General features: G+C 38.8%; 2 protein-coding genes across 3 annotated transcripts in view; both read right to left on the bottom strand.

The window, feature by feature from the left end:
- The window catches only part of kdm4b (lysine (K)-specific demethylase 4B), a 36,883-nt gene extending 26,835 nt beyond the window's left edge, over positions 1-10,048 (bottom strand). The window contains exons 1-5 of the mRNA XM_017413508.3: positions 9,913-10,048; positions 6,779-7,222; positions 6,432-6,607; positions 5,416-5,530; positions 4,851-5,044 (exon numbers count right to left, since the gene is read on the bottom strand). Coding sequence (XP_017268997.1) covers positions 4,851-5,044; positions 5,416-5,530; positions 6,432-6,607; positions 6,779-7,195 — 902 coding nt within the window. The 5' untranslated portion in view covers positions 7,196-7,222; positions 9,913-10,048. The remainder of the gene's footprint in view (positions 1-4,850; positions 5,045-5,415; positions 5,531-6,431; positions 6,608-6,778; positions 7,223-9,912) is intronic.
- Positions 10,049-10,983: 935 nt separating this feature from the next.
- Positions 10,984-21,976, bottom strand: uhrf1 (ubiquitin-like with PHD and ring finger domains 1). 2 transcript variants are annotated; one of them, XM_017413297.3, is made up of 17 exons: positions 21,820-21,976; positions 19,712-19,874; positions 19,240-19,506; positions 18,715-18,869; positions 17,726-17,941; positions 17,339-17,454; positions 16,952-17,138; positions 16,668-16,791; positions 16,283-16,390; positions 15,671-15,775; positions 15,406-15,512; positions 15,134-15,296; positions 14,821-14,958; positions 14,598-14,697; positions 14,251-14,399; positions 13,348-13,446; positions 11,857-12,003 (listed from the first exon to the last, which is right to left on the bottom strand). In XM_017413297.3, exons 2-17 carry the CDS (start codon positions 19,862-19,864, stop codon positions 11,857-11,859), a joined length of 2,334 nt encoding a protein of 777 aa, XP_017268786.1. In that variant the 5' UTR covers positions 19,865-19,874; positions 21,820-21,976. The 2 variants fall into 2 exon arrangements, with proteins under 2 accessions (XP_037830195.1, XP_017268786.1); XM_037974267.1 differs by lacking the exon at positions 21,820-21,976 and having other exon boundaries at positions 10,984-12,003; positions 19,712-19,864.
- Positions 21,977-22,956: the final 980 nt, after the last annotated feature.

The raw sequence follows: 22,956 nt of genomic DNA, 5'->3' as shown, positions 1-22,956 counted from the left end.
CAGCTTGGATTTTCTGCTCGACTCTCTCTCTCCTTAACGACAGATTGTTACTGCAGACGCTGTCCCAGTCTGCCTGTCAATCTCCAGCTCCATTCCACTCCCACTCATGAACAGGACCCCAAAGATGCTTGAACTCCTTCCCCTCAGGCCGCAAATCACTCCCAAACCCAGAATCCACTCTTTCCTATCTGAGGATCATGACTTTGACTTGGACGTAGTAATTCTCACCCAGGGTGTTTCACTCCCCCAGTTCCTGCTGTGGGACAAAACGGGAGATCCGCAACAAGGAAAGATGCAATCCAAAACGGTTCTAACTAGAAACTTTCTGCCCCCTTCTGAGCACAAGTTCTGAACAAAATCTGGATTAAAAAAAAAGCTAAATCACAATGGTGTAACAAATGAGACACCTTCTAAGGTTTAGGCTAATTTCTAAACAGCTACAGTTGCTGTAAAAGGCCGTTTCAGTTCGTGAAAACTTTAGGAGAAAGCCCGTACTCTGTGTCCTAACTGGAATAAAAATCCAACAGATATGCAGATATCTTCAGCTCTGAGAACCTCCGGGAATTGTCAAACAATAGCGGCTCAAAACCGTCGAACTACACAGAAGGTTGTGAACTGATGGGTTCATAATAAACTCCCCCCTTCCAGAGAATGTACGGCTAGGCCACACTTCAAAAAAAAAAAAAAAAAGCCTTTTCAATTCACTTATGTCAGCCTTTCCCTGCTTTCCACTCACAGCCTCAAAGGCTAATCCTTCATCTGACAGCAGATCTAGTGTTGTGTGTTGAGGTGCAGAAGTGACTGAAAGACTTTTAGCGCTAAGAAGAAAGCGAAAGAACAATGTAGGAGAAAAGACAAGGGGGGAAAAATGACTGGCAGCCAGGGCTGCGATCCTCTAAACGTCCACCTGTGTGTAAGTAGCAGCAGTAGTTATGATGAAGACTGACTTTGAGGGGCGCAGAGTGGTAAAGGGAATAGAGTTCATTTCACAAACTGCTGCACTATGAGAGGAGAGGACGAGAAAGACAAGACTGTGTGTTTTAAAGAAATATGCTTTGTTTAACTGGCTGTAATTACCCTGTCACACACACACACAGAGAGGTATAAAAGTGAAAATGACTCAGTTACAGTGGAAAAAGGCAGTGGGAGGGCTTGGTGAGAACTCAAAGTGAGAGTCGGAGTGAAGAAGAGAAACCAACAAAAACCTGAACTAAAAAGGGCACAGAAGGAAGGCCACTGTTGAAACTGAAAACAAAAAGATGTCCGGTACATTTATTCATTTTTTTCTTTTGACAAAGACAGTATAAAAAGGCATAATAAAAAATAAAGATGAAAACTACAGTTAGAACTAGGGACGTCTAGAGCTGATCTTAAGCACTGAATTGGAGTCCAGATCAGGGCATTTATTACTGATTGGTGGAGTAGCTGCCGCACTCCTCTCTCATTCTGTGTTGTCGTCTATAGTTTTATGGCATCTGTAATATGGAAGGCGTTGTGATTAAATGCCAGCATGTCTGCAGTATGAAATCATTTTAAAATGCAAAACAAGAGCAGTTCAGTAGCTACTTGCAGCGCCTCTAATTCGGGCATTTCTCACGACGGTAGAGATAGAGCTATATTCAGTACCATCAATTAATTAAACATTTAAAATCTAAACACTCAGCTGAAAACTTCCAGTTCACCCAGCTAACTCTTAAAGCTAAGCAACATACTTTAGAGGAAACTTGATTAGATAACGGCTGACTGAATTTAACACCAACCCGATTCTGTGGTGGAGAAAATAGGTTTTTGTTGCCTTTTGAAGCTGTTGTAGCAACAATATGGCCTACCTTCCCAACATTACATAACTGACACAAGATTTCAAGAGACGTATTATGCCATATTCATAAACTAGAGCAGTGCACCAATTTAGTGGCACAACCCTTTAACAAAGCCGGGCTTAAAACAGCCCCTTTTACATAGAAAAATTAAACATACATATAGTAACACTAGAAATAATTTTTAATAAATTGGTCATGGTCTATGCAACTGCGGCTACAGCATGTTGGGAACAACATGAGTAAATGTTTTAAAAAGTAAGACTTAGCACAGAAAAATGTTTACATATACAGTCAGAGTTACTCAGATCTGGTGCACAGACTGACATGTGATGTCATCCAGCTCCCCTCTAAAAATACTTTGCCCAAGCTTAACGATTTCGTACCAAACGTGTGTCTGTGCAGCTTGATGAATCTCATTTCCAAAATACAGACACGTACGCTTAGACTTTGACAGTGAGTTGTAGCAAAAAGCACCCACTCTCAGCAAGAGGTGTGAAAATGAAAACGATGATTTTAATGAGATCACATCACAGAGGAATTGTAACAGACATCCTACAACGCACCAGGAGGTGGACAGGAGACAGGAGAGTGGAGGCGGCAATGTGAAGTGGAAAGCATACTGTGAAGTCAAAGAAGACAGATGAGGAAGGCTTAGAGACAAACACACACCCAGAGAAAACTCTGTAATTCAGACTGCTAGATCGGCCCTTCGCCCTCCTGCAGCGACACGGATGGGAAAACAACATGGAGCAAGGGATAAGGTTTAACACACACATGCGAGCGAGCATACACACACGTAGATCAAGAAACAGTAAAGATAATTAAATAAAAATGCAGCCATTCTTTCCAGAAAGCAGGGACTTCCAAGTCGATGTGGGAGAAAGACTGAGGTAAATGTAAGATTGATGCAAATAGCAACTCATCTACTTTTGTCATTGTAAAATTCAGTATAAATTTAAAAATTACATGTGCTGATATTGCTTACTCCGGGTACTCCAGTTTTTTCCCCACAGACCAAAACATGCATGTTAGGTTCATTGGAAACTCTAAATTGTCCCTAGGTGTGAGTGAGAGTGTGAATGGTTGTCTCATTTGTCTCCATGTGTCCCTATGATGGACTTGTGACCTGTCCAGAGTGTCCCCTTTAACTCGCACAGTGACTGGAGATAGGTACCAGCTCCCCTCGACCTGGAAAGGAGAAGCGGGTAAAGAGGCTGGATGGATGGATGGATGGGCTGATATTGGTTGAGTGTAATGTGATGGATAGACTTGCTGACTAACATAACTGATATTTTTCAATGCTAGAACAAAAATGGTAATATACCAAAGTCAAACATCAAAAATGGAGGGATTTGAGATCACGAGGTGATGGGATAAGACTTTGAGGTCATGGGTGGGGGAAAAGAGCCTCTTGTTTCCATCATTTGACGTAACCAACCAATTTAAAACACAAATCAATGTGACTGTGCAAATAAGTAAGTGAGCACACAACTGATACTCTCATCTGAAGCTCTAAAGCCCTCAGGTGTTTGTTTCATATAATATACGACCATCAGTCAGTACTTTCACATGATAGAAAAAAAATGTGGTGTGTACAAAAACACGACAGCCTGACTGAAATCATACTAAAATGAATTCCTCAAACTTGTATAGGAACACACCCAGATAATGCAATAAGTAGCGTTACTTCTATATGCATGAGTTCATCTGGATTCAAAACAAGCACTTTGCACATGCTCCACAGTTTGCACTCAGAAGTATGACTCCAAAGTAATAGAAGTAGTAGAATTTAAAAGAAGAACTAAAACAACAGAATTTCAAACACTGCAAAATCCAGACTAGCTGTTCAATTGACCAATCGATGTGGTACCAAACTCCCACAAGCTAAATTGTTTGCAAGTTATTTTAGTCTATGATTTATTAGGTCAACAGAAAGAGGGCAGTATGTCATTTATCACGGCAAAGTCGGCCATACTTTGGTCAATCAGTTCCCCACCTGTGCTTTTCAACTGAAATAAAGGACCTATAGTCCAGAAAAAAGGCCAAGTCAAGCTATAACCAAATGTATTGAGAGTCATGATGAAAAGGCATAAAACTGTTTTCTGCGCTCACATAAAGATTATTTATGAGAGTAAAATGGCATCACTACATAATCTATGGAGTTCAGAGGATTCTGCAGTTCAAAAACAATTTGTTATACAGTAAATAAATGCATTAATCTAGTTACAAATAAGTTACTTCTCAGAAATAAACAATGTTTGCTAAACAGGAAAATAAATTAAACTAGTTTTTCCCCTCCAACAACCTTAAAATTATTATTTATTTCACAGCTGTTGAAACACCGTGCTGACTGGTGTTCTGCCATGTAAACGACAAACTTGTTGAATTATAAAACTTACAAAAGGATGAATATCAATCACTCCATCGACACAGTGAGTCCCTTCCTAGTATATTTTTGTTTTTGTGGTTCTTTGCAAAAGTAGCTGAGATCCTGACAAACAAATTTACTCTGATACTGCAAGCTTCAAACATAATTTGGTTTATTAAACCCATAATGGTTGAACTATCACAGAGCAACTGTTCCAACACGTCATGAACACTAGATGGCGCTGTTACTCAACTACATCATTTCAAAGTCTGACATATCAGGCTGCTGCTCAATAAAAAGGAGATTATGTGTGACTGAAAACTTTCCAAATATTTATAACCAAACCTACTGTTGCTTTATTGTTTTTAGGGCCGAAGAAATTAATAACAATGACAACTGTAACAGTTCAGCAGCTTTATCATAGTTGTAACAAAATGTTTTACACACAATTTTAAATACATTTAAAATCTCTAACCCTAGTGATGTTGTTCTATTGATAATTAGATATAACCTAAGTAAGCAAACGTCCAAATGTCCTGGAACCCTTCTCTCTCTCTCTCTTTCACACACACACACGCAGAGTGGGGGCACTCTAAACATGGGTTTTAAAATAAATTTAAAAAGGTGCTTTATCTGTGTGTATAAATAAAGAAATGACTGACCAGGACTTGGGCTGTCCGAAGTGTAGATAGTTGATGCTGTAGAGGTCCATGTCCTCGGTGTGCCATGCGAAGGTGGTTTTCCACATGCCAAAATAAAGGTATGGTGTGTTGACACCCTCGATGACAATGCCACACTCCTGCTCCACCATGTCCAGCAGCGTGTTGAGGTGGCCAATGTTCCACTCTTGAATGTCCTGGACAAAATAAAGCATGAATTTTCATGAACAAAACACAAAAAAAGTCACTTTAAAACAGTCTTTTATACATCAGAAACCACCAGACAGCGATGTGTTCAGACATACATGTAAGCCAGCACTTTAATCACCATTAATACAGTATTCACGTACCGTGGTGTTAAAGTTTACACAAACTGGCAAAGAAAGCCTTCTACACAATTTCACAACTAAGCTTAAAACAATAATTCAGACAGCAATTTATGCATTTAAACAGGTAAAGAACAACACTGAAGTGAAATGTTTGTTTAGCTCTTTTCAACTCTTAAAAAGTAAAACGAATAACTAATAATCCAAAGAAAATTGGACTGCTACTGTATTCTAATCCTTACCTCATCATAAATGGAGCCACTAACATCCGCCCCATAAATGGGTGAAACAAATGTCAGATTCTTCCAGTATTTCCTCTCTAGGTCATCAAAGTCTTTGTGGCGAGGTGTGCAGTACCTGAAGAGGAAACGGGGGGGGGGGGGGGGAATCACATTTAAACTGCAAGTCAGAAACTCACAAATAGTTCTAGCAGTTCAAGCACTTGTCTTCTAAATCAAGTTTTGTTTTGTTTTTTAAACCTAGCAATTTTTTGCCAATAACTTATAACCACAGGTCTATTTTCCAGGTTTGTAACCAGTAAGAAAGACTCACACAGGATGTATAAAGTACTACTTGCTGCTGGTAATATTTGCATTTCTCCCGAAGCGTTGAAACTTGAAAGACTGGTTTATGCAAACTGCTTTAACTTTACAGCAGCAGAGGAAAAAGGAAATCGACAACACGAGGAAGACGTTTCCTCCTCGGATGAGAAGCCAAACGTCTTCAGCTACAGCATAGAAGTCCCATTGCTTTTGTTTTGTTATCCTTTTTTGGATTACCAACTTCTAAAGCTGAAAAACTAAAGTATTTGTGGAAGTAGCACGTCTTTATTGGTTAGTCCAAGTGTAGATTTTTATTAGATTATAAACAGAGTTGTTTCAATCTGTCACACCTCTGAACGGAGTGATAAAAGCCATTTCCGCTGAGGCTTAAATGAGATTTCACTTCTCTGTTGATGTTAATGCTCAACTTGCCTTAGTTAGATTACCTTCAGTTACTACCCGTGTCCAGTGGAACATTTGATTTTCTCAGCTTAGTCTTAATTTGAGGTCCCTGAGATTGGCTGTAAAAGTTTTTTTCCCCCAAATTCATTCAATGACGGGTCTTTTTTGTTTCTTTCTTTCTTTTTACAAGTTATCCTTCTTTATTTCAAGCAAAATAAATCTAATTTAAAGGAATATTAAAGTTAAAACTGATTTTAAATGACATTTTAACCTCTCACTTATGAATGAGGTCATAGGACTGGGGATAAACTTACTTCTTGCTGTTGGCCAGCTTGCGGTATTCACCAACAGTCATCGATTTCTTCTGAATGTTGTATTGGGTAAATAGACCTGACTGACCAGTCACCACCTGCATGATAGGAGCTGGAATCACCATGTCTTCAATAGTGTCGTAGGAACTTCGTGGCTTCCAGCCTTCAGGGGGAATCACCTGGACAAACAAAAGGATTGTACACATTTACATATCTCTTTGGTTACATACAGGGCTGGAACGGAACAAAGAAATCTCACTAAGAGTATACTTTTAAAATCCCACTGTTATGAGACAACTGCAATGAATATGTGAGCACAAACAGAAAATGTGTCTAAGCGTTGTGTTTACCTTAGCCAGGCCGGCACGATGAGCTCCTTGACTCTCCATATACACAATATATTTGGCGAAGTCTTTAAACTCCTCCATGGTGGGTCGGAAGGTCATGATCTTGCAGCTGGGGTTTTTGGCAGCAATTAGTGGCAGGGGTGCTTGCAGAGGTATCGGGGGTGGCTCAGAACCTAGGACAGGAACTGAAGTCATGTCTGGGTCTGCAGGTTGAACCGGAGTGAGATCTGGAGCAGCGGCATTTTGCTCTGAAGTCACTACGTTGTCAGGGGTTTCAGCAATTGCTGGTTCCTGGGTGGGAATCTGGTCTTGGGCTGCATCAGTGTCGAGAACAGGAAAAGAGGCCGGGGCCGGATCAGGGGGTGAGGATGGAACAGGGTTAGGAGCAGACAACGTGTCCATGGGAAGGTCGGTAGCCATTGGAAGTTTGATGGTTTGCAGGTAAATCTGTGAAGTACAGCGTGGGCGGTTAGGGTCACTTAAATGAATTTCACTTTTTTTTTAAAATAAACTGACAAAAAATATCCAAACATTTATTAAAAAAAAAAAAAAACATTTAATGGCCGTGTGATCACAATAAACCCACACAACAACAATATAGATTCCCAACACTATGCGTTCCAGTAATCCAAGATGCAGCGATTTCATCAAGCAGCATCCAAGTTCAACATTTTTATATCATAAATTAGGCACCAACATAATTTTTACCATTCCTAGACTAATAATATTAACTTTAACCCTATTCACACTATATTAGTTTTATTTAGGGACCACATGTAATAAATAAATTAATCCTCAACATCTGCTTTTTATGTGGCGCATTTGCACGGGATAACTGAAGCCTGGGATTTTGCTGATATTTACAGACATCTTCTGGATATGATGTCAGCGCGCTGCGTACTGCGTAACATCTGCTTACGTGAATTGATGTTAAAACTACTTTTCAGGCTACAGCCACAGCTAGCTCACTGTACAGTAGGCTATAAACAGAAGAAAATGATTGTTATTGCACAGAGCAATGCATGATGTGAGCCACCATTTGCATGTGATTTTGATCCTTCTCTTCAGCCTTTTCTGTTTAATGGCGACCGTTACGGGTTGATAGGGTTTTGCTGGCCCGGGACACAAAAGATTATCTATAACTCTAGCATTATGACTGAATCACTCTAAGCTTTGAGACAATTATGTAAAACATAACAAACTGAATACTTAAGTAATTGATAAAATCATAAAGTAAATCAAAACCATAGTTGATATACATTCCTGAATTCTCCAAACAAGTAAACTACTAAAACATCTGCTTTTATGGAGGTGCTCACACTTTTATTATTATTATTGTTAGGGCCACCTATCAGGTTTTTACTCCATTTATTAATATGAAAGCAGTAGGAGAGTCAAGGACAAAGATATTAGAAGTCAGACACCTTTTAAGCCATTTAAGCTGAAATTTGGGTGATTTTGATCACCAGTCGACCAACTGGTGCACCCTAAATTTCATGGGCATTTCCAAATAATTTAGAGTTACTCATTTTAGTGAGAAAGATTATTCACAATGTGCAAGATATTCAAGACAGCTCCCAACTTTACCAACGGGTGGGTGAGACTGAGCAAAGATAACAAATCTACAACAGAGACCTACACCTCGAACTCTACAAACCTCAGCTAGTGTGCTAAATATTATAACTCCTAACAGCACTTTTAGAAAAAGGTTGAACTATTGAAGCACGGCTTGCTTGTAAAGTTTGCCAGAAGAAAGCCTAAACGCTGAACGACAATAAATGGCCCATAAACCTCAATGAGCTGAAGCAACTTTGTAAAAAGTGTTAAATTCCCTCAAAAGAATGCGTAAAACTGATAAGGTCAAACAGGAGAGGACCTTTTCATGTTGTTGCAGCAAAAGTAAATTCTGAAAACTACTTAGTCTTTTCCTCACACGCACTCCTTGTGCATTTAGGTGTTTGTTAAATAAATAACAGCGTAGTTATGTTGTATTAAAGTTAAACATTAAGAGCTGGGCTAATTTTTATTATGTCCTGATTAGTAAAACCTTATTATTTAAAGAATGTGCACTTTCTATTAGTATCACTGCATTTAAGGAACATGTTACTTGGAGGACTTTTACTTGTAAAAGTCCATCTTTATGTGTTGTGTTGCTACTTAAGCAAGGTAAGTAAAGTCCTAAAATAATTTAAGTACAGCAGCTAAATGTTTTAAAACATCTAAACCTCAGCTGGTGACCGTGATTTTTGTGTGTCTGTCTTTAATTTGGACAGCAGTGGTCACAAATATTGTAAAACATAACTCTTAAACATAAACAAATTAAAAGAAACGTTTATAGGTAATTAAAAACCTCACTACAGGAAACATGCTGCTAGTTGTAAAAAGCCTGTCAGGTAAACAAGTGTTAGAGAGTGCTGTGCTAAAATTCATCCTCTCAAATTGGCCCAAATGTTGTAGTAAAACTGTTTAAGTAAATGTACTTTTTAGATGGAGTCTCAGATCCTACAGACGTCCAAATAACTCAAAAGCCAGTCCCTGTTTTTAACCTGGTTTAGTTGGAGCATGAAGGCCACATGAATCCCAGCTGCCTTAAAAGCACAACAAAAAGGGGCCTAAATGGACCCTTTAACTCATAGGCCTGGCCCTTGTTTAAATACTGCTAATAAACGCTCCACGTCAATGGGATCTTGGATGATGAAATTAAAATATGCTTAAAGCACCTTTATGTATTTCATTAATGTTGCTTATTGGGCTAAAGCCCTCCTGAAGGAGAATCAGCTAATGCTCAGTACTACTAAAGGCGACGCTAGCCTTCACAGCTGACTCTCACTAGCATCTTATCCAAAGATGACCGCGATAGAAAGCAATAACAAAAGACGACCGCAATGAGCAAAATGCGGAACATACACACGCCCAGTGCAGTCTATCAGTCTCTTTAAGTACTGCACACATGCAGCCCAGTCACGATAATGTGCATCGCTTCGGTTCAGTCCTTTAATGTTAGCTAGCCTCGAGCTAACTGCTTACATTAAAAAAAACAACAACACCGCGACGGCAGAGCAACTCACATCACAATTAAACGACAAAACGGACTCTAAACCCTCATGCAATAAAAGCTTGATGGAAAGTGTCGTTACCTCCTGCACCAGAATATCGCACTCTTTCTGTTTTGCCCAAACAATTCGGTTTCGTTTAGTTAATAGATCCCCTTATCGATTTTCTTCTAGCATTTAGCTAGCTTTCTCGTTGAGGTTGCTTCGAGGGTTACGCCCACCGCTGTCACTGTGCATTGTGATTGGTCGACTAAGTAGGTAATGGCGTTGTTTGGAAAGAATTTCTTTTATGCGATTGGTGCATTTGGTAATGGACGCACAAGACAACCAATCACAACTAACGCCCTTTAATGCCCATATAGGTTTACTACCCGACACGCACGTACACACTACCGGGTTTGCCAAGGTCTCCAATAATCTGCAGTCATAAAGATGCCTCATTTACTCCATCTTTTCTTGAAATTGTAGCTTTGTTAAATCTGTGAACAGTCTAAATTTCTCCAGAAGCCTTCTTAAAGTCGCCCAGACCTTTAAATTACCAGCAAGCTCATCACTTGTAGCTCTATTAGTCTACATGAAACATTTTATTTTGGAAAATTAAAAAAGGCACAAATATTAGTTTTAATAATACACCTTCCCAATGCACCTTTACACCACTCAAACTTAAATTTATTTTTTTTATTGAATAATACTGAAAATGCATTGACAAAATTCTCCAAATATGTGCAAGTAATTCTAAAACTACAAATCTAAAAAACAAAGGTTTTCAAGAAAATTGCACAATTTCAGAAAATATACATTTTCCAGTATATGCAGTTATTTGTCTGTTAAAACACGAACAGCCTGTATTTATATAAAAAAAATTATAATAATACACATTTGATGAACTTTAACAAAACATTTATTTAACAGACAATAACGGAAAGAAAAAAAGAAAATTAAATTCCATTCACATACAATGCTAGCAAATTTTAGGAGCAGTGTTTGCATTTTCATCAGGTTTAATGAAAACATTTAACTTAACCTGGATGGTATAAACAAAATATAAAAACATAAAAAAGCATAGATTTAAACTTTATCCAAAATACAAATTAAGACTCTAGGCTTGAGTGTTAGGGACATAAAGAGAGCTAAATGGATAAATGGGAGTTCTACGTTACTCTTGGTTAAGCATGAGTTTCTTTGGACTATTTCAAAGTGAGTCTTTTTTTGTTTGTTTTTCTTCTTATTTTTTTTTTTTAAAAAAAAGGGGAAATCTAAAACCTGCCAGCATACATTTTACTTTTTAATCAACTGTCTTTTAAAGAGTTACCAAATTCATAACATGTTAACGTTATAGAAATGATACAAATCATAAAAAAAAGGTCTAAAGTTTCATGACACAGTTCCTAAATAAGACACTGTTTTAGTGAAGCAGAACAAAACCTGCTGTTTCTGTTTGTAAAATTTGGTTTATATATTTGATCAATAATCAAACTGAACTTCTTTGTTTTCTTGTAACATTAGTGCAATTTCAATTTACTGACGTTTGGATAAAATAAACCAACAAATTCTCGAATCCCGCTCTCATTTTTTTTTAAAGCACCAGACGGATAACCACCGATATGGCCAGGCAAATAAAATTTCTATTTGGAGCCTCATGTCAAAGAATCTTCAAACAAGTTTGAAAGTGGCTTAACCACTCGTCTTATTATTCTAATGAGGGCTAAACACAGGAATTTAAAAGAAGGGAAAAGGCACAATTTAAATTATGGACATAAGCAGTCATTAATAAAACAAAACAGTAAAAATCTAAATAGCCATTAATTTAGTAACGGTACAGCTGGTACAAAGAAATTCTCAATTTATCAAAAACAGTTTAATGGGCAGATTGACTATAATAAGGGTGGTTTTTCAGCCCACGAGTATTGTAACTTTATAATCACAGAAAATATATTAAGAGAAACTGACTCTTTATTCCCCCGTCGGAAAATGCCCCTTACAGTTTTCATTGTGTTTCCTTGAGGGCTGAGTAAGCAGAAGCATCGATCATCGCCCGCTGCTGTATCCTGGGAAAAGCTGGGTTAGAATATCTTGCAGCGCTTTGTTGACAGACATGGAGTAGTTCTTGCCCAGGTCGTGTCTGCAAGCCGGGCAGGTGTACACCTCCGCCTTGAACGACCGTTGAAGGCATTCCTAAAGTGAAAAAGAACAAAAATCTTCAATATTTACAACACACGGAAGATTATCAGTGACACAAACAATAAGACCATTATACCATCATGTACTTCAGGTAATTTTAATCGCATTAGTCAACAGTATGATGGTCACTGCATACAAGAATAGTTAAATGTTATCCAGGTATCATAACCAACAGTCCATGTTTTCAGACCCAACAATTCTGAGGGTTCTTTGAGAGTTTCAAGACTTGGGAAAACTTTCCAACAGAGCAACCGTCAGAAAATATGTCTAATTTTTTTGCCAATATAAACCTTGTGATAGTGCAACAGATGTAGGACTGATACTTTGGCTACTAATAGGTACCAAATAAACAATAAGAATAAAGGATGTCATCATCACAGGTGCATGGTTGTTGCATTGAAGATGTAAGAATTAAAGAATTGCTATGAAGTTGTGCATTTTGATACTTGAGCTTAAAACTGCAGCAACAGATTGTGCTTCATGCCACAGAGGCTGAGAGAAGAATAGGTACCTTCAACCTGCATGTAGTCGTCTTTGAATTAAATAATTAGGAGGAACTATACCCTATGTTGTGCATTATGACATAATTATTACATAAATATAATAATTTAAAACGTTGAGTTTAATTTGTGCTTTTTCCCCCTCCAGGCATTGCTGCACAGTCATGTTCTCCCCATCCAGTTAATCATTGTTCCAAGAATACAATTTGTTAATGAAATTCTTAAAAACAGGACTTACTGCAGTCTATTTTGTTTAATTTTTGCCTGAAATGCATTTCTTCCAGCTCATAAAGGCTTGAAGCGTGGACTTCACTTCTTTGTGTAACGTTCCATGTTGGTAAATGTGAGCAAACCATCTGCACAAGAAGCAGTTTCTTTTTTTAATAAATAGAGCAAGTGTTTGGTGTTCTTCTTGGTTGACCAAAAAAAACATGCTTACAAATAAACCAATTGCATCCCATTAAATAAGTCATTTTCTCCTCTTAAGTTAAAACATCTGCAAACGGCCACAGACTCTGTAGAGTTAAAACAAAAAAAGAGGAACTGCTATACACAAACTGAAGAGGTCCAATAGAAACCAAAGTGACGTGTTTCACTTCTTCCCTACACACTTGCATGTCAATAACACTTTATCACCTCCACTGCTAACTTAGGAGTAAATACAATAGAACCTTATTCTGCTCTTGTTCCTTAGAAAAAAGGCCAAGCAGACCCAACTGTTCCACTTGTAATGCAAAGTGTAAAAAAAAAATGCTTTTCAGCACCATTTCCAACCGCATTCTAATGAGCGGGGGAAAAACCTTTGCCTTCTTAAAATAACAGAATAATAGTTTCGTACCCTGCAGACATTGTGTTGGCATTCTGTGGTGACGGGCTGAAAAACCACTTCCTGGCAGCAGATGCAGAGGAAAACTTCTTCAACTTTGCTCAAGAATTTCTGTAGGAATAAAACAAAAATATCACAACCTGTCAAGAAAAAAGTCATTGGCTCTTTTTTTAAAGTTGACTGATCTTGAACGCTTGGGTTTTGAAATTAATAAACACGTATTTTGCTAAAACTTCCATTGTGCTCTTTAACAAAAGACCAATCTCTTTCTTAAAACAAAAGATCTATAAAGCAACTTAAGATGCAAATTATTTTAACTTAAGGGAGCAAATTATTTTACAAGGGTCAAATTATTGACCTGATTTAGCAAACAAGTGACTAAAAATGTTGGTCCTGTTTAAATTCAACTAAAAACTAAGCAACACATTTATCAAAAACTGAAAAAGCCATTAAGAAGGGAGAAATGTGGTGGTAAGAAAAAAAAGGAGAATAAATGAAACAGAAGAATGCCAACACTAAATATATTTATTGAGATCTGCGGCGTAGTCTTAGCTAAAGGTGATCTGAGAAAATATTTCAAGTAACTTTTCTAGTTACAGATTTATCTAATTAATAGTAGCTTGTGATTAAACTAATGAGCTGGACATCTATTCAACTCCACATTTTCATAAACATTAATTTATTATTGTTCAAATCTAAAGTACTTCATGTTCTGGCTTGATGTACCCTCTGACACACCTACAACTTCTCCAAATACTGGATCACCTTAAAGATGCAGAATGAGACTTAATTGAGCAGAGCTCAGATTTAAATTGAAGGCTCTTCCTGCCACATGCTTCACCTCACTTCATGGCCTCTACAGCAGCTCCAATCAAACTGAGAATAATAAAAATAAAAAAATATATATATCCTCACCGGTCCAAGTGCCAGAGACTCCATGGCTTCGTCCCACAGCTTCTTGTTTTGTTTGTCGCTCTTGATGAGGGTTTTCTGCACCTGTGTAAGCTTGTACACCTCCACTTTGACCTTCTTAGGTGACTTGGATGGAGAGCTCTTGGAGGTTTCTGAGAGAAACCCAGAAATAAATAAACATATATTACATATATACATATCAGAGAGCAGATTTTCACATGCACTCAGAGATTATGATCACTTCTCCCAAATGTATTATTTTCCAAGTGCTACAAGTGTTGCTTTCAAACAGAAAAATCTCACTGATTTGTGCAATTTGCATTAATTTAATAATGGTTGTAAGAACTTACCACTGCCCTGAGATTTTCTCTTCCTCTTTGCCTTGCTGGGTGTCGCTTCCTCCTCTACCTCATTTTTGTTCTCCTTCTCTTTCTGATAGCCAGCAGGATACTACAACAAAGAGTCAACACAACTGTTTACGACAGCTCTGACGTGCAAATGCGGATTAATAATTATCAGGGTTTTGTTTTTTAAATGATGCAGTAAACTGCACTTTAAACATTTAACCCTCACCTGAATGGTGAGGCCGAGTTTCTTGATGCGCTCCTTGCCCTCTCTGGTCCATGGAGCCGGCTCGTCATCATCACGCTTCAGCAGGTACCGCCAGACCAAGAATCCAGACTTCCCTTTGTCTGGCCAGTACTTCACCACCTGTGAAAAATATCAAATAAAACTCAAAAGGATTACTCAACACAACAATTAAGCCACACAATCTGCCAGTAAAGTAAACAAATACTCATACCCACTTGTGTTTAATACTACACCCATATTTCAAGTGATAAACAAACAAAACAAACACAGGAGCATCTCCCATCTCCCCTCGTACCTTGTATATTCCGTCATATCGGTTGCCTTCCTCGGGGCAGTATTTGCTGTGCTTTCGTCCCTTGCAGTTGCGCACAACTCTGACCGGTTTGCCTTCCTTCCAGTTTTTGGACTCTGCTCCATTTTTGTCATTGACTGGAACATTGCAGTTGAGAGCCAGAGCCCTAATGAACCAAATGGAGCACAATTTATAGAAAAAAAATTGAGCAAGAAGAGACCAAGACAAAGAATATAATAGATAATAATGAAATGAGTTTTTTTTTGGTGCCATACCGGTTCATGTGGGTCAGAGTTTGATCACATGACTGCTCGGCTGTTCTCTTGTTCCCAGACAGATCTCTCCCCCCTGAGCCAGTATAGGTGAACTCGTTGCCATCATCCTGTAGTCAGAGATACACACAATAACCACCAGAACTAAAACTCTGTAATGTAGAAAGTTCCAGTTCCCTACTGAAATACAAACATAACACAAAACAAACAAAAAGCAACATGTAAAAAGGTTATCTTTACTGTCATAAATACAGAAAAGAATGCATACCACATCATCTTCGTAACCTCCTGCCAGGACTAAGGAGTAGGCTCCATCATTGCTCCTGCCATGTATTCCAGCAACATGAGGCCTGTGAACACCAGATTCACTGACCTAGAAAAAATATATATATACTGTGAAGTACAGACTGAAGCATAGTAATTACTTAATCAAATCTACAGCAGTTCTTGCACTTTGTGTCAAACTCCCAGAATCAGTGATCTTAACTGCTAGGAGGAAGCATTTGAACTTGAAAATTTAACAATATTTCAAACTCTGTTCCTCGGTGGTCCCTCTCCTGCATGTTTTATATGTTCTTGCTTCAAAACACCTGGTGTAATGAATGACTTGTGGACGTGCTGCTGGAGAACTTGATGATTTGGTGAGGAGGTGATTAAACCATTTGATTTTGGTGTGTTGGAGCAGAAAAACCTAAAACTTCCGGGACAGTGGCCCTTGAGTCCTGGAGTTTTGACGCCTCTGCTTTCAGGTCTAAATAACGTTCTATTATTTTAGAAATAATCCCTACACTTGTTCAAATAGATTTAAAATTCAAGATGATAAAGAGAATTCTCGGTTTATGCACTTTTGTTTGTGTTGGTGCAACAGAGTTAGACAGACCTGCACTCTGAACTTCCACAGGGAGCCGACAGGGATGCCCGGGATTGGGCCATAGTGGTTGGACGGGACAATGGTGCACTGCTTGGTTCGACCCACACATGCCATTCCCTGGAATGTGAAGGGCCCATTGTAAGACTTTAGTATTTAACCCTCTTTTTTTAAAGCACAAAACAAGAAATTGCACACAACACCACTGAGCATGCATAGTCTGTGATTCATAAAGTCTTCTGCAGCACATGATTTACCCACTAATGTCAACATAAAACACAGATCACAAGATAATTTACTGGTGATCTATTTCTAATGCTGATCAAGTCAAATGTGATCCAAATGTGTAAAAAGCAATTATCTTATTTTTATACGAGTAGGATTTATTGTACGTCACCTTGCCCCAGTCTCTCTGGCTGGAGGAGCTGGCAGAAGCCATCTTTGCCTTCTTCTTGCTTTCCTTCAGCTTCTCTCCAGCCAGGACAACTTCACTGGTGTCGTTACGGCAACCTGGGCAATACCTGAGACAGAAAAGATGATTATTATGGTAATATCAAAACAAGAGCTGTGTTCAGTGTTGGATTCAGTCAAAAAGCTCTCAGTTTTCTCATTTCAACTTTATCGTAATCAGAATTTTACAATAACTTCATCGATATTCTTCTGCATGGTTTAATTACTCACCAATCCTCATCTTCAGGGATGGAAGTAAGTGGAGGGTCCAGACAGTAGATGTGATAGGCCATGTCACATTCGTCACACAGCAACTGTTTGTCGGGGTCCTGCTTGATGCCGCAGTTGTGACAATTACACCAGCGACAGTTTTTCTTGGGATCATCCTTACAGTGCTTGCATTCAGGTCCATTTGACCCTGGAGAATAGATATTAAAAGGTGCATCTTATTAATCAATACAGTACGGTTAGATAAAGCAGGTTTTATAGATGCAACCTCCATCCAAAAGGGGGTGGGGTGGAGGGAATCAACAGCTAAGGATTAAGAAGACAAAATCCTCTTAAAGTCAACATCTAACAGTTCACAGATCTGTGCTATAGAAGTTATATTTGACCTACTCTTTAATGGACTCTCATTTCCAGCAGGAGTGTCACTCAGTGAACCAGGCTCCTCAATTTTATAGATTTCAGTCAGAAACATGATCCGGCAGTCATTAAGAGAGTCACCAGCATCCCTGCAATAAAAGATGCAAACTGTCAAAACTGTGGCTGCACATTCTGCTTCCAATATTTTCACTGCTATATTGAGCAATCTGCCGATACCACAGCAGGAAATCTGCTCCTGCTGCACCAACTGTTGTGGCATCACAAACCCCACAAACTGAGGTGCTGCAGCAAGGAGACCTCCAAAGAAAAAGTTCACCTGGCACCACAGTGAGTGAGGAAGAGTCCCAGATAAGGTCCGTCTCAACTGACTGAACGACATACTTTAAACAGCGCTCTCACCCCAGGATGATCTTGGCACAGATCTCTCGCAGCGTGCGAGTCTCCCGCTTCCTCTGGATCTCTGCATCATACCAGTACCCACGCTCCTTGGGGTCATCTGGATTATAGTTGACCATGACAACCATCCCAGGCTCCAGCTGATGCCACTGGTACACCGTACGGGCCCTCGGGCGGACATCCTTGGCCAGCAGCTGAATCACTCCGTTCTCTGGGTAGCTGCGACAGTTAATGTGATAACATATCATTCTGTTAGAAGAAGCACAAGCTACGCGTCTTTAAGTGTGTCACACAGTGCTGAAATGTGTCATGTTAAAAAAACAATACTTTTGATGTTGAAAGTTAAACAACCTAAACAGCAGCAGGCTCAGTTAAACCGCAGAGATGAATGTTTCCTCCAACACAAAAGTGCAACGGCGAGGGGAAAAAAAGGGTTTTGGGTTCATTATTCATGAAATGTTTTTAACTCAACCAAACATTCATCTTCTTTTAGTCCTCTTCAAGGTTGGAAAATTAGCAAGACTCCTATTGATCTCATATTTATTGCTCAGTTTTATCATTTACACGTGCCTCTTCCTGTATATGGTTCTCAAAAATGACCACTGACTTAAGTCTTGTGTTGTTCCTCAGCTTTTGTTTTTAGTTCGCCTTACCTCAGCTGGCATTCATCTTTTTAGTTTTGGTTTCATTAGTTCAGTTTCCTGGGTTTTAGCTTAAGAGGAAAATGATGAAATCTTTTTTTTCCCTCCTTTCTCTTTTGCTGAGGCTCTAATCTCATGTACTTTAGCTTCTGTTCTTCTCTTATTGTCTGTATTACTGGCAACTTCAAAGTTTTACAAAACGACCTAAGCTTTATTAAAACACCACGAGATGACAAATTTTTTACGATCTCATGGTTTCATTGCACACAATTAGGCTTTTTTGCAAAACAAGACATATTTTACAGTTTAAACAATCAAAAGAGCTCAACTAACATAAAAAAAGCTTCTTACTCTTCATATTTAACATGGTACAGGATCTCCTCCTCCGCTGGCTGCTCATCACCTCCCTCTTCTTTGGGCGTCTTTGTTGTCTTTGTAACGTTCACAATCTGGGCCTCAAACCACGCTCCCATGTTCAAGTCTCTTGCATCCACCAGCTCGTTAATCTTAAATTGCACAAAAAACACAAGTTGAACGTTCAGAGATCTTATAAGATAAAAATCTTCTGAAGTCTCTGTTTCCTATTTAAAGGAATAAAAAATTTCCATAGTTTTTCTAGTGTAAAGATATACATTTCCGATTCTTAATTAGTTTTTTATACATGCATACACTTCACTATAAACAAGGAGGTGAAAACAGTTAATCCAAAGTACTAACAATGCATCTAAATAAAGAAATTACAGAAAGATTAGCAATAGCCTCAAGCACTATTATGATTCCAACAATTACTGCAATGTTTGTATGGTTGCTTTTCTCATCTAAAGAATCGCACAAACACTAATTGGTTTAATCTGGACCACGATCTGCGAGCGGTACCTTATAAAATCCAAATCCTGGATGGACGAGCTTTGGGGTGTTTGTCTGAGCAGACGTTCCAGCGGTCTGACCTTCGACCTCGCTGTGAGTGGAGTTCTTGTCTGACTCGCTTTGGGTTGAGCCGCAGCCAGAATCGGAGTCAGAGAGCTCAGCTTCTTTGTCCTTGCTTTTGACGACATCGGCAGGGGGCATATTCTGCCTAACGAGCAGCTGCACTATGTCGTTGAGGCCCACATTATAGTCAAATATGGTATGGCCGTCTTCCATCTATTAATACACACACACCATTATATGCCATAAGAGATGCATTCCTCATGCAAGCACCTACCATTGTACTGAGCTTGCCTAACCAAACTTTATAATCTAACTAAATAACTTGCTGTATAACAAATGTCTCCAAGAGCTTTGCACCGTCTCATGTTTAAGCAGATTAAAGTTATCTCCGAGTAATACTTCGACCACACCATCTCACCTGCTTGCCACGATAAAAAAGCCTCTGCCTTTCTGGCTCCACCTTGAACAGCTCCATGATTTTGAGACGCAGCTCATCCACCTTGGTGAGTTTGGACAGGGAATCCACCCGGTGGGTTTCTTTCCCATCCATTGTGCGTACTTGAATCCACATTGCAGCTGCCCTGTGTAAACACCCAAAACAAACACAATGAAGCAACGGTTTTATTGCAAAGAATTTTTATTAGTCCTTACAAAATGATCTGATTTCGCACGTTTAATACAAGCAGATAAGCATTTTCACAAGTAAAATACCATTAAAAAAAACAAAATTTCAAAGCAAGTGTACTGTTAATTCCCCAAAGTTAGTAGAAAACAAAAACACCTGTCGTTTCATTTACCACTCTCTCTACAGTGTTTAACAAGATTATTTGGTTGCTACTAAATGGATTTACAGTAAAAACATTTCTCTTTCAAATAGCTGGATGTCTTAAAGGAAGAATTTATGAAATTAAACAAATTACAACCAATAAGTTTTGATATGTTCATCCTAAAATACACCATTAAACAGAGGGTAAATAGACTATATATTATATAGCAAGTGTGCATGAATTCTCCAGATTTTGGGAGTTGCAGCCAGCAGGATACGATTAATGGAAGCAGTCATATTTTTGGAACCAGAGTCTGTGAACTAACAATGCGGGGCTTTAAATCCCACCTACAATTATGGTTTTACATGACCTCTCTTTTAAGCATGAAATAACAACATATTTTGAACATACAGCAGCAAGAAAAGAAGAACTATGTGAATCCACAACAGTGAAGCCAGAGTCGTCACAGTGTCCCCACAGGATGGTCCAAGTACAAGTTTTAAGTCCAGGCCCTTCATGTAAACAATCAAGATTTTGCTCTTAGTGTAATAATTATTTCAAAGTTATTTTTTTTCTTCTTCTCCATTTTCAAATGTTCACATACTTCCTACCTTGCTGCTGCATCGTCAAAATTTACATTTCTCTAATACATTTAGCTGCAATTAGTCATTTCATGCATGCGTGGGACTTAAAGCGCCACATCGCTAGTGTTTTTTTTTATCTCAAAAGTACAACATGGCAGCCTCGATAAACCAGGTTCTGCTGATTTGAAGTCCCGATGATAGAAGGCAGTGGTGTGCAGTCTAGATATGACATGTTTATGGTCTAGATATAGACAGTCTGTGGTCTAGATAGTAAGAACTTAGCAATGACTCTGAATATAGTTTCATAATGAGACATTGTTTTAGTAGTTTGGTTTTAGCTTCCCAATCTGCAACAAGGAGCTCCACACAGGAAATCCCCAAAGCTGTGGGAGACAATGTGTGGAGACTGGATTAGAAACCTTGCCTCTTTCTGATTCACTGTACTGTACACAGAGTGGTCTGTCAGCTCGTCAGAAGCATCAGAAAGGGAGGGAAGAGGCTGATTTGAATACAGTGCGGGAAAATGAGCTCCAAGCCACGCCCAGCTCTTTTAAAAGCACATCCGGACGCGAGGGAGCGCTAGCAAACAATGTGCATTCGTTGTCCTGGCTATAAAACACGGTGAAACATTATCTTATGTGTCGGTCTGAAGTGACTCCGGCGTTATTAGGGTGATACATTGATCCCATGTGTTATTTTGGAGGCCTCCTAAAAGAGAAGTAACGAAGAGAAACCTCGGCGGCTGCGACCTTTCTCGCTTTTTTTTTTTTTTTTTGCGCTCACAGCAGCTGAGCTCTTCTTCCGAACCACAAAACCAGAAACAAACAAACAAACCCCCAAAATGTGCCACCTGCTTGAAGCATTTCATTATTTTCGCTTTTCTTGTTTTCCTCAAACGAAAACATTAGCTAAATCAACGCGGCGCGAGACGCCAAAACAGGAAAAGTGAGTGGAGTTAGCATTTTTTTGTTTTTGCCGACCAACTGAAAGCAACAAAACTGCAAATCTATCAAACTTAACTATGTGGTTTAACATCATATAGCCGTGCTATAGATAAACAAAATGATAAGAGCAGTCAAGTTCATCGCCCACCTATGAGCGCTTACAGTAAACCCCATATACACAATAAATACACTAGTAAAAGTTAGCCAAACACGAAGCAAAATACTGTTTACCTGTTTGTTTGTCCGACTAAAAGCAATAAGTTGACGTTTGAGAAATAAATATGCACGCTTTGCCCCTAATAATCCTAAAAAAGGGTCAGCACAACCAACTCTATCCCTTGTTGGAGATTGATCAATGAGTTATTCTTCAAGACTTTGTTATCCCGCCTGCTCTAAAAGTTCATCCTGATTATTGGCTGATTGGTGTCTGGAGTATCGAGTTGATTGGCTAATAGAGCTGTCAATCACCACAGTGACTGGAGCTTAGCGTCAGCGCGCGAAACGACGTTCTCGTGGGTGTAACTTGCCTTCGGGGAAGTTATCGCGAGATTACGGAGCGCCTACAGACGCCGGGCGACATCCTACAGAGTCTCATGTTTCTTTTGCGTCTTTATTTCATTACGGAATTAATTAATGCCATTAAAGTTACCCTCCTTAATGTGTGGCAAATCCCAACAGGCTTTAATAATGGAATTAATGACGTTTCATTTATGCTCCCCCTTTTTTTGATCAAATTAAAGAGAACATGTGGAATACATGTGGAACATGGTGCAAACAGGAAATGTGTTTTCTTGCAAAAAACGGCTAAATATATTGCCCACACACACACTCACGCACACAGTAGAGTGAACAATGGATGTAGGAATAATGAAGTTACACAAAGTCTCAATACATTATAAACTCTAACACAGCAGGGCCCAGCAACTAAAATAAAAACAATAAAAACAAAAACACTCCAGGCAAAAAGCTAAAAATGCTCTAAATCAGTGGCTCACAAACTTTTTACTTTCTGACCCCCAAAAAGACTTGAAACCCCAGATTACTTTGGTTGAAATAAATAAGAGAATAATGATAACATAAATAGCTTAAACTCATACTACTTCTGTATGAGTATTTTGTAACAACTTTAGTTAGAATATGAATTATTTTTAGTTTGATTGTTGGAGATCATGTGAGGACCCCAAGCTTTGGGAACCCCTGCTCTAAATGTTGGAAATAACAGCACACAGTAAGTAACATTGAGTTGAAATAATAAGTTCACCATATTAGCTGCTTTCCTTATGCTCTTTAGTGACGCTGCTCTGCTTTGTAAAGTGTCAGTAATACACCTGAGCCATCATCTGATGTCATCAGTTTTCACCGCCGCAT

The sequence above is a fragment of the Kryptolebias marmoratus genome, linkage group LG24, assembly GCF_001649575.2.
Source record: "Kryptolebias marmoratus isolate JLee-2015 linkage group LG24, ASM164957v2, whole genome shotgun sequence".
NCBI classification, from domain to species: Eukaryota; Metazoa; Chordata; class Actinopteri; order Cyprinodontiformes; family Rivulidae; genus Kryptolebias; species Kryptolebias marmoratus.
This window is presented reverse-complemented; position numbering and strand designations above follow the sequence as displayed.

Coding starts and splice junctions, on each gene's coding strand:
- uhrf1 (XM_017413297.3), bottom strand. CDS start 19,864: ATGTGGATTCAAGTACGCACAATGGATGGGAAAGAAACCCACCGGGTG. Junction 17,139..17,338: donor AAATGAGAGTCCATTAAAGA/GTAGGTCAAATA, acceptor TCTATTCTCCAG/GGTCAAATGGACCTGAATGC. Junction 12,004..13,347: donor GCCAACACAATGTCTGCAGG/GTACGAAACTAT, acceptor TTTTCACTTTAG/GAATGCCTTCAACGGTCGTT.